The following is a 12,062-nucleotide window of genomic DNA, read 5'->3' as shown; positions in this document are numbered from 1 at the left end:
TCCCTTCACATACAAGCACGGATCGTTAGCACTCCTCCGGAATCCCAACTCCTACATGAACCGATCGAACCGCTGATTCCAAGCTCTCGATGACTGCTTTAACCCATACAGGGCACGGTTGAGGCGACATACCAAGCCATCCCTCTGCTTGTATCCCTCTGGTGGGGTCATATAGATTTCCTCGGTGATCTTTCCGTTTAAGAACGCGGTCCGCACATCCATTTGGTGGACGTGCCATCTCTCCTGGTTCGCTACCGCCAAAAACGCTCGGATCGTATCTAGTTTGGCTACCGGAGAATACGTCTCCGAATAGTCGAATCCGTGCCTTTGCGAAAAGCCACGCGCCACTAGTCGAGCCTTACAACGGTCCGGCTGACCATTGTCAGATCTCTTAACCTTAAACACCCACTTACAGGAAATCGGCTTTCTCCCCTTCGGCAGCTTCATCAATGTCCAGGTGTTATTCTTGATAAGGGAGTCCATTTCTTCACGAACAGCTTGCTCCCACTGCGGCCAATCCTCTCGCATCTTCATCTCAGCCAACGAGCAAGGTAGATTATCGACGAAACTGGCGGCATTCAAAGCGAAACCAGTGAAGTTGAACTTGGAGTCTTCATGCCACCCTGGAGCATTTCGCTTCCTCCGCGGTCTTCGCTCCTCATCGGCCAAATTTTCGTTCACAGCTTCCGGATCGGACTGCTCGACTTCCGGATCGGACTCCTCGCCTGCGCTACCGAATACCTCTTCGTCATCCTCGGAATTAGCATCGTCCTCGTCCTCGGAATCAGGATCTTCCTCCTGGTCACTTCGTACACTTTCGTCGTCTGCATCTTCGGTTTGCCCGGGTAGAATCCCGAACTGATCGCTTCCAGGATCTTCATTCACTTGCTGAACGCCATGATTTCTTTCTTCTACGAATATCACGTCACGAGCCGAAACGATTTCCTTCCGCACAGAATCCCAAATCCGGTAACCGTTGGCAGTATACCCGACGAACGTACCGCGCCACGATTTCGCGTCGAGTTTCTTCCGGAACTCTTTCGGAATGTGAACGTACACATCCGCACCGAACACACGAAGTCTCTTCACATTTGGATTTTCCCCATTCCAAATCTCAAACGGAGTCTTTTTCGAGTCAATAGCATTGGCAGGGCTACGGTTAGCCAGAAACGCCGCGGTTTGGATTGCCGTACCCCACAGCCTTTTATCAACACCACTGTCCTCGAGCATCGAACGCGTTTTCTCAACCAACGTTCTGTTCATACGTTCACTCGTGCCGTTCTGTTCGGGCGTGTAGGGTACCGTCCACTCAATCACAATTCCCTTCTCCTTACAAAAATCAGTGAACGCCCGGCTCTTATACTCCCCTCCGTTATCGCAACGGAACCGAGAGATGCCCCTGCCAAACTTAGCACTCGCGATCGCCTCGTATTCCGGGAACTTTTCGGCGACTTGGTCCTTCGAACGTATCAAAAACACAACAGTGAACCGGCTCCAGTCGTCTATGAACGAGACGAAATATTTCTCTCCGTGTATGCCCACCGGCGTCACTGGGCCACAGACGTCTGAGTGAACCAGTTCCAAAACTCTTTTGGACTGTTTGCCCACGCGCGCGGAGAACGGTTCTCGAGTTTGCTTACCGGCGATGCACGACTCACACACGGTTCCGACGTCAGTCTTTTTCGCGGTTCCAAAGTCCAATCCGACGACCATATCGTTACGACCAAGCACTGATAAGTTCTTCGCACTCAGATGCCCGTACCGACGGTACCAAAGTTCGAGATGTTTCGGAATCCGACCGCAAAAATACGACGACTTTTCTGCAATCTCACTTTCTCGGCGAAAGTTCATCTCGTACAGTTTTCCGCGCCGTGAACCGACCGCGATTACTCTCGAACTTTTCTCGACGCACACTTTCCCGTCAGCGAACACAATCTTCAACCCTGCGGTTTCCATCTTCCGAACAGAGAGCAAATTAACTCTTGCCTCCGGAATGTACAAAACGTTCTTAAGGGCAATTGGAATGGACTTACTGTTGATGATGGATGTCAGTTTCACCTCACCGCTGTGCTTCGCGGTGATGCACTCGCCCTCCTTCGCGACAGCAATCTGCATCGGCTCTGCCATCGGGGACAAACTCTCGAACAAACTCCGGTCGTTTGTCAAGTGTTCGGACGATCCCGAATCGATGATCCAGCTGACTTGCTGCGTGGGTGGAGATCCAGACAATCCACTCATGAAACACACACCATCTTCACCCTTTCCGTAATGCGCACTGTTTTTCTTCTCAGGGCAGTCGGAAATTTTATGGCCTTCTTTGTGGCAGCCGAAACACTTCCACTTCTTTTGTTGTTGTTGCTTTGCGCGAGGCTTTCCGGTGCTCGAACCGGCGAAAGCGGCATCGTCACTTCGGGGAACCGACATGTCAACACTGGCACTCTTCCGCTTGATTTCTTCGTCCAGTAATCGGCACCGCACAAAATCAAGGGACAGATTTTCTTCTGACATTGTTTCCAGTGCCGTCACTACCGTCGCGTACTCTGACCCGAGCGTCAGCAGCAAATGACAAACGATGTCAATATCTTCCAGCACGGCGCCCGTTGCCTTGTAGTCACGTACAACACGGTCAAACACAAGAAAATGTTCTTGAAGAGAACCACCTTCGTGTCGCAACGACAACAACTTCTTCTTCAGGTGCAAGCGACTCGCGATGCTTTTGCGCTCGAAAATCCGCTGCAGCGCCAGCCAAATCGCTCGCGGGGTCGGCTTGTCCTGAATGTACTCGAGTTGGCTATCGTGAATCCGCGAAATCAGGAGGTACTTGCAGCGACGGTCCTTCTTCCGTCGTTTTTCCGCTGCTCTCTCCTTCACCTCTTTCACGGCATTCGTGTCCTCCTGCTTGACGACGTATTCGTCAACTTCCTTCAGTTCCGCCTGTATGCACTCGGCGAGCTCGTGCTCCTCCAGCACCACCTACATACGGAACTTCCAGGAGGGATAGTTGCTTCCGTCGAATTGCGGCACACGCGCGATTTCGCCTTCTCTCTCCATTTCTACTTGACCGGACGCGACGATTCAAAAACACTTCGATCCCGACACTCGCGAATCCACTGGGCCCATAACCTATTGGGAATTCGGGCAGTGGTAACGGAATCGGATTAAGAGAAAACGGATAACGTATTTAATTAAACGAACAAGATTTTAATGAAACGTGTTTTCTTTGCTAGGTACAGGTCAAGAATGAAAAACTATTGTTTACTTCCGGTGTCTAATGACAGCTCATTGTCAAGGGGTTGCCCGATGGGGTTTGTGGTATAAAGGATAGGAAATTGACATTCCCAACAACTACCACCCATAAAGTTTGCCCCGCTTACTAATACATTCGTAAGAGGCACTGCCTCACCTATAGGTAAAGCACATAGTGAGTACTTGACCACCTATACATCTTCCATCTTGACACCGTGCAGTGTCCGATGGGATTTGCGTTGATAAGAAAGAAGCAACTATAGCTAGTTCACTCTCTCATACTACCGTAAATACCGTCCGGCCCGGACACGGTGTAGTGAGAAGAGTTCTTCGTCGTTCCAAAAAGCTTCTATCAAATCGCATGCACCATCAGTCCCCACCCGACAGTAGCGCTCGGTGATAACACCTATGGGCTGTTTAGACTTATGCTAGTTCACTAACTCAGCCCTCTCAACCAACTAGAACGAATTTCAGTTGTTCCTGAAATCTCATGCTGGTAGATGCTGAAACCCTGTTTACACAATACTGGCTACTTTTTAGTACAATGCTAGTATACTAGCGCTAGACATTGCACAGATGTAAACATCGCATTAACCTCTATTCTGGAGAAGAAGAGTGACGGAAATCATTCATCATCTTCATTCATGATCTGCGTTACTGCTCTGCTGACGGCGTCAAAGGTGCCCTCCTCCCGACACATTTCTTCGACGACGTTCTCCGTGCTAAGGGCGAGCATATCCTCTCGCACAGCATCAAATCTAGGACATTTGAAGACCACGTGCTCTGGTGATTCTTCAACATTCCCACACTCCGGACAGAAGGGTGACGCTGTGTGTTCGAACCGGTGCAGGTACTTCCTAAAGCAGCCATGACCAGACAGGAACTGCGTCAAGTGGAAGTTGACTTCTCCATGCTTCCTGTTCACCCAGGTCGAAAGAATCGGTATTAGCCTGTGTGTCCATCTACCGTTCTCTGCTGCATCCCACTCCTGCTGCCACTTAGCCATCGACTCCGTTCTCACCATTTTTCGTACTCCTCTGGTTTCTCTCGTCATATAGCACTCGTAGTCCTCCGCCAAGGTGATGCCGATTGGGATCATACCGGCGACAACGCATACTGCCTCCATCGAAATGGTTCTGTACGCACTCACGACTCGCATGGCCATGAGCCGGAACGTACTGCTCAATTTCCTTTGGTTCTGCTTCGTTTTCAGCGCTTCAATCCAGGCTGGACCTCCGTACCTTAGTATCGATGAGGACACACTAGCACGCCATTGTACATTCCATTCCACAGCGTGGGACCTAGAATGGAGCCTTGTGGAACTCCCGCCGTGATTCTAAGCGATTTCTGTCCCGTTTCTGTCTCGTAGACCAGGACCCGGTTCTGGAAGTAACTACTTAGAATCATAGAGGTAGCTATAAGACCAGAAGGTCCAGAAGAAACGTGCTCAACTTGTTGGCTCAGTTCTGGTACTTTCTTCGGTCCCAAGCTAATCGATTCACCCCTCGAAACATAGGAAAATCCACTAACCCCTCATTTTATCTGTTAACCTAGTGAATCAAAACAAACATAGTGTAGTACTAGAATTTTGACTAGAATGGGGTACGTAATCGATTTGCTTGGGACCAATAGGCTAGTCAAGTAGTGAGCCAATGTAAAAACGTTAGTTTCGTATTGATTGTTGTTATAATCGTGCAGAGGTAGTCTGGGACCCTCATTCTATGGAGCGCCTTGGTGAAGGCCTCCCAGCTGGCCCTATTGAATGCTTTCTTCACATCAATCGTAATCACGGCGCAGTATCGATTTCCTCTCCGCTTCTGTTTGGAAGGTTTCTCGGTTCTCGGCTCTGCATCCACCGTCGATCTCCCTTTCCGGAATCCGAACTGCCTCTCCGCCAACCCGTGTTCACTCTCCGTGCATTTCGTCAGCCTGTTCAGGATGATCCTCTCCAAGAGCTTTCCGACAGTATCCAGCAAGCATATTGGCCTATACGATACTGGATCCCCCGGCGGTTTTCCGGGCTTTGGCAATAGCACAAGCTTTTGTACCTTCCACCTATCAGGGAACTGACCCTCGTCCAAACATTTCTGCAGCCCTATCATGGACATGTCCGGGAACGTCTGGATCACCGCCTTCAACGCGACGTTGGGAATTCCATCCGGGCCGGGAGCTTTTTTCGCGTTCAACCCTTTCGCTGCTGCTAGGAATTCCTCGTTGGAGACTTGTTCAACGTTGTCTCCATCTTCCTCGCCATATGGTGTAGGTGGCCAGGTCGTTGGGTCATGCTGTGGGAAAAGTACCACCATGGTGACTTTCAGCTTATTGGGACACATTTCAACCGGCATCGTTGGACCTCTGATCTTCGCCATCGCGACTCGGTATGCGTTGCCCCAGGGGTTGGCATCGGCGTCGCGGCACAGCTCCTTGAAGCTGTTTGACTTGCTCAGCTTTATCTTTCGTTTTAGAACACCACCCTGCTTGCGTTCTTGCTCTCTGAACGCGCCTTCTGGCTAGAAGACAACTAGCACGGAGGGTGCTAATTTCCTCGTTCCACCAATAAGCTGGATGCCGCCTGTTCGTTGGTTCCAGTTTTCTCGGCATAGTTGTGTCACATGCCCTTGCTAATGATTCGGTCAACTCGTTCGCGCTTAAGCCCGGGACGCTGCTGTCTACCCTTAGAGCTTCGATGACGAGATCCTTATTGAATGCCTTCGTTTTCCACTTCCGCTCGCTTACTTTCGACCTCCGCATTTCCACCGGTGTCCGTTCGCCGATATTGTGCCGGATCGCCTGATGGTCACTATGGGTGTACTCTTCGCATACTCTCTAGTTCATATTTGCCACTAGCGACGTACCTACTGCAGAAAGTGACGTCGATAATGGATTCCCTACCATATTTGCGGAAGGTGCTGATGGTTCCTAAGTTGGCCAGACTGACGTTCAACTTTGCCAGACAGTTGAGCCGGTCGAAGCTATGAGGCTGATAAGGGGGAGGTTGTGACCCAAATTCACCCGGAAAAACCCGTGAATTTCGAGACAAATCGGGAAAAAAATGTACTTCATCCTTTCCTCAAAACAAATAAGATTTTGGCCCTTGAAAAAAATCAAGACCTTTGAACTGGACTAGATTTTTGAAATGCAGTCATTGAAGAATTCTCGCAATAATTTTAGAAAAAAAAAACAATTAAAAGCAGGATTTCCAGATCCATGAAAAATACCAAGGCAAACGAATTTTTTAGAGTAAAATTCCAAAGTAAATGAAAAAAGTTTTAAGGAAATTCCGAGGATAATTTCAAGGGCATCTCGAAAAATTTTCTAGATAATTTTAAGGTGCGTTCCAAGCGAATTGCTAGAGATTATTCTGAGTAATATTTTAATTTTTGAATTAAGAAACTAAGAAGAATTCAAACCAATTAAAAAAAAAACATTATGGATGCCCAATGAATTTTTCAAAAAAGTTTGAAATTTTATCATTAATTTTTTTACGAATATCTGTACTGATTTAAATAAATTTTCAAGGAACTCACAAAACGAATCTCAAATATATTTTAGAAGAATTCTGAAAAGAACTATTTAAAGTGAAATGCGTTTATAGGAAATGCTTGATAAAATCCTGTAAAGTTTTGAACGAATTTTCAAAGACAAAGTTCGAAGACTTCGACCACAGATTAAAATTCAAGACCCAGGAAAAATCCGGCTGTCTTAGGCTGTCTATGACTCATTTAACTTAGTGATCTCTTCTGCTCAATCCAATATGGTTTTATGCTTAATTTACATGCATATCGCACAACCGGGAAACATTCCATAATTCTGCTATGGTTCATCCCCGGAGTACCCCATTTATAAAAAAAAATACAGGAAATCCTGTTAGGCGCGGGGCTTAGCAAGTACACAGATGATTACATTTGATTCTACTTATTCAAAGCTCTGAGTTGTGGAAATTTTGGTTATTATTTAGTTCTACCCACCAAAAGTTGTTAAACATTTTCCTGCTGACTAATATAAAGTGGTAGTGAAAACAACAAAACTGATAGAAATGTAAGTTTAAGTTTACCATCAATAATATTATCATAAAGGATATGATTGCACTTACCAGTGTTGGCAAAATCAGAAATCAATTGATATTTTTCCGCTCTCATGCGCTCGCAATATCCCGCGTGATATTGGACCAAAATATCATGCTTGATATTGATTTTACAAGCTCCTTTGATATTGCGAGACTATTCACAACGTGCAAAAATTAGGCTGAGAGTTGACTCGACACAAAAATGAGTCCATTGTACATCGTTTTCTTAGAATAAAGAGAAAGCATAGTTTGCTATCTCTTTTTAATCTTCTCCGATGGCAGACGCGAAGGGACTGCTGCAAGCCATTATGGAAGTTTCGGTTGCATTCGGGTGTAAAGCAAAAATCATTAAACTCAATCTCACCACAGTTTGGTGAGATTTGCAGTGGGTGAGTTTTGTTAGCTTGATAGTCCGAGCTGCGAATCTTGATTTAAAAATCGAGATGAAAGTGTGTGGGTTCGAAAAAAAATATCGCTGTGTTCAGAAAACGAAGCTCTTTCAGATGATGTATAAAAAACGATACATTTTTCAAAATTAAAGAATCCTTTCAATTGGAAAGGTACTATCAAATGTATAAACAAAATGTTGATTATTCTTTCCTCGACAATCGAACGCAAATTACCGGCATCATCCGATAGGGGAAACTTCCCCAACCCAAAGATGATGTTAGTTTGCGTAGGCGAGCCTTGTGCGCGAAAAAAAGGGTTTCCGAAGTTTTGTTTTCAATAGGCGAATCCAATAGAAAGTATTGTTTCAGCCTCTGGAGTTAATAGGGGAACCCTCAAAAGAGTGATGAGCACAAACGAAGCGACAGACGGAGCGGCTCGAAAACTTTGGTGACGAACCTGCTATTGCAATTTTCAGTGTACCTCATGACAACACTACTACCATAGAGGTAACTCTAAGACTAGAAGGTCCCGAAATAACGTGCTCAACTTTTTGGCTCAGCTCTGGTACTATCTTCGGTCCCAAGTGAGGTCCCAAGCTAATCGATGCACCCCTCGAAACATAGGAAAATCCACGAACCCCCCATTTTATCTATCAAACTGTGTAGTAGTAGAATTTCGACTAGAATGGGGTACGTTAATCGTTTGCTTGGGACCAATAGGCTAGTCAAGTAGTGAGCCAATTTAAAATCGTTAGTTTCGTATTGATTGTTGATTGTACCACATGGCAACACTAAATGTACTAGAATGTTTTGGTTCTATCTAATTCACTCTACTCAAAACTGAAATGCATAACAAAAAATGACAAAATGATACACTCTTTGCACACTGTCAAAGATCATTACACACAAAATCAACTTTGTTCAAATCAAAACAAAAATACTAGCCCATCTGGTGGATGATGGCACAAGCTTTTAAGACAATTCTATTACAATGAACCACATTATTTTAATTGATTTCTTCGCCAGTTAGTCGTCTGTCACTTCGTTTGTGGTGATGAGGGTGGAAATTTTCACCGTGAAGCATAGGAAGAGGAAAATATTTTCACCTTTCCTGATTAATTTATCCACCGCAGGTGTTTGAAATCATCATCCACGTGGAATAATTTGTTTTCTGTAGTGATCGGGTTGGTGCTTCCATATATTTTTGATGAGAAAAATTAAGATTTATAAAATTGACCCAGCGGTTATGATCTTCCGGATTTTTAACGTGTGGTTATTTCAGCTGTAAATCAGTTCAGATCTTTAGATAATCGAAAAATAAGACCACTCTCGATGGAAATTTTCAAGTTGTTCAATAAAATGTACATTATTTTGAGTTTTGAAAATCCTCATTATGATGTAAACAAATGGATTGGATGACGTTGCCTCTCAAAATCGGCTAGTGCACTCAACATTGATGTTGCATGAAAAGTGCCTATAGCTGATGTGCTTTTTTCTGTTGACAGCTCAATTGGTTCCCGACACTCTTATTAAAGTGAGGAAAAGTAGGCAATTCGAAACAATGTCGAAAAGTTACACATTTCAGCACCAGGTGTTATCGGTACAGTTGAAACCGGAATAACCCACTAACGACCATCGATTTTACTCTCGTTCTGTATGTTCTGTATAGCGCATCATTGTGTGATTACAGCGCACAACTTCCGACACTACCGATAATACCAAGAATATTATTTTGTAACAACAAACATTGCTGATTGCCATCGCCCACTTGGATGCGCGCACCCATCAGAAAATATTCCTTCGTAATGGCACTCAAAATAAACTGATAACCCTCAAGGGAAAAAAATGACAATAGAACCGGACTGAAACCGAGAACAACCATCCTGATTTGATAACGTCGCATTCCGTTTGTTCTCCGCTTTGTAGCCTTCCGCTTCAGGCTTTTTCTAAAGCGGTAAAAGCAACAATGCGAAAAAAATTCCATTCTCTCAATTATTTTTTTCCCCAACGATTGCTGAGATTGTGCTGCGAAATGGACCACCGAAACACGCTAATGGGTGGCTTTTATCCCTTATAAATTGTTAAGTACGCAGTTTGCGTAGTGATTTACGGTTTTCTTTTTCTTCTTTTCTCTATCCCTCTCAAACCAGATTCCACAAATTATTCTGCTGACCTTTGATGGAGCCGTGAATTTGAACAACTACGATCACTACAGGAAGATCTTCAACGGCAAACGTCAGAATCCGAACGGCTGTGACATCAAGGGAACGTTCTTCATTTCGCACGAGTACAGGTAAATCGAAAAATGGCATGGCTTACTCAGATTTCGCCTTTCGGGCACATCGACAAATGAAATGGAATATTTAATTCCGCCGCGATGATCAAAAGAATGCGAACGCCAACAGAAGAGCAACTTTTTTCGCACAAATCCTTTAATCACACAGACAATTTCCATCCATCTCCATCCCCCGATCAGAGACAGGAAGGAAATTGCGTTTCATTCTGGTGCAATTAATTGCAGCAGTAGAACCTGGTGCATCTTTTTTTTTCCGCGCTCAGCAGCACTTCATCCCTTGTCTTGTTTAACTTCAACGCGAATGAATTTAATTCGAAATGGTTGGTTCGTTCTTATGTAGGTTCGCTCGCTCGCTTCCCACGGGAAACCCTGCCCGAGGCGTTTCATTACAATAAAAGCTTTTCATCAAGGTAAATTTAATCCAACTATTCAAGTATCATTTTGTCTTCCAGCTTTTGCCGCCATGGCTTGCTGTGTCAGTGCATGGGTACAATTTTTCATCCAGCCAACGCCTTCTTTGCCTGTCAGAGTGTTTCAGGGAAACCGCAAACCCTAGTCGGATTTCCTCTCTTCCGCTGATGCTTCTTCGTTCAGCCATGTTTAAATGTTTTAATTTAAACAATTTAACAGTTCCCTTCTCGCAACTTGTTCACACTGAGCTTTTTTCCTCGCGTCTATCCAATTTCGACCGGAGAATACATGTCGAAAAAAGGACGACCCCTCTGTTTAACACTCCCCCCCCCCCCGTAATCAGTTTAGTACCATCTCTCTCCGTGCCATGACAGCAGTTACGGACTTGTACAGGGCTATAACATGGTCCGTATCTCAGTCACACGATCCACTTTTGCCGGAGCTGCACTACTTCCATCTGGCAGAGGGTGAAAATTGCCCGAGGTTCACACAGTAAGACCCTCTGCTGAAGTAAGCAGGGCCTGGACCATCAAGCGGTCATAAAAGTGAGGAATTACATAATAAATCCTCGAATCAACTCATTTGATAGTTTTACCCACCACCACCCCTACGCTGCCGTTTGGATTTCATCTTGGTTTCCTTAAAAAAATCCTGAATTCATCCACCTATGGTGCGGTCTGACCCATCTTATACCCCGGACAGACTATGGCTTATATCATGTAATATAGGCTGGCTTGCAATGAACACTCATACATAGGATTTCCAGTGAAAACTAGATGTATGAGTGCTCATTGCAAGACAGCCTATATTACATGATATAAGCCATAGACTGTAAATCACAGACAAACAAACGTAACTCTTTGAATAAGTTTTTCTTGAAAACAAAGTACCTCAAAACATAAGACCTTAGTAACGACATCTCTCGGGCTTCTCGCGGAAAACAAGTTTGCTCGTTAAGTTGCAAACAATATTGCATGGAAAGTGAAAAGAATATATCGAAACGTCAAAGTGATCTGATGCCAGCGCTGCAGCACTCTTCGATTTTCTTCTGAAATAAACACAATGGATCGTCAATGTCAAAGACTCACTTGGTAACACTTGGATTTTGCAGCACTGGTGCTGTCAACCTTCTCTGTCATCTCCATTTTCGATGGTTCGAAAATCTGGACAATAAAATCGACATTATTCTGCTTATACCATTCAATGACATCCCTGCTGGCATTCATGGCAGCTGGGCAGTCGGGCCAGAACTTTCCGGAACCTTCTTGTGACTGAATGAATGGCAAAATTCTCTTCTGGAGACATTCCTCCTTGTGAATTTGCCCATTCATAGTCGCTCAAGTGATGAAAACCTTTGTTTTATTCCCACAACGAAAGATGCTTTGCTAAATCATAAACTTGCGAGCGAATGTATCTGCAAAGACAAATTTGATCTTACCCTTACGTTTGGCAAGGTAACATTTTTAACCCGGAATTTGTCCAAAGTCCATTTATACGTAAGTTTCATCGTCCGTTTTCAACAAGAGTGTTCTGAATTTGTTCAAGTCTGCGTTCCATCTTCGATAACTTTTAAATGTGTCCATGAATCCTGGTGAAATTAACACCTTCCAATCAAAACGCTTACAGTTTTATGCTACGACAACTAGAGACACTA

At 44.8% G+C, this 12,062-nt stretch overlaps 1 protein-coding gene across 1 annotated transcript in view; it reads left to right on the top strand.

The window, feature by feature from the left end:
- The window catches only part of Cda4 (chitin deacetylase Cda4), a 49,623-nt gene that overhangs the window by 26,423 nt on the left and 11,138 nt on the right, over positions 1–12,062 (top strand). Inside the window, exon 5 of the mRNA XM_065221375.1 lies at positions 9,852–9,994. Coding sequence (XP_065077447.1) covers positions 9,852–9,994 — 143 coding nt within the window. The remainder of the gene's footprint in view (positions 1–9,851; positions 9,995–12,062) is intronic.

This window comes from Ochlerotatus camptorhynchus, unplaced genomic scaffold (assembly GCF_037179485.1).
Source record: "Ochlerotatus camptorhynchus isolate MF236.1 unplaced genomic scaffold, CSIRO-AGI_Acam_v1.1 ptg000141l, whole genome shotgun sequence".
NCBI lineage: Eukaryota > Metazoa > Arthropoda > Insecta > Diptera > Culicidae > Ochlerotatus > Ochlerotatus camptorhynchus.
Note: the sequence above shows the minus strand (reverse complement) of the source record. Positions and strands in the feature narration are given on the sequence as shown.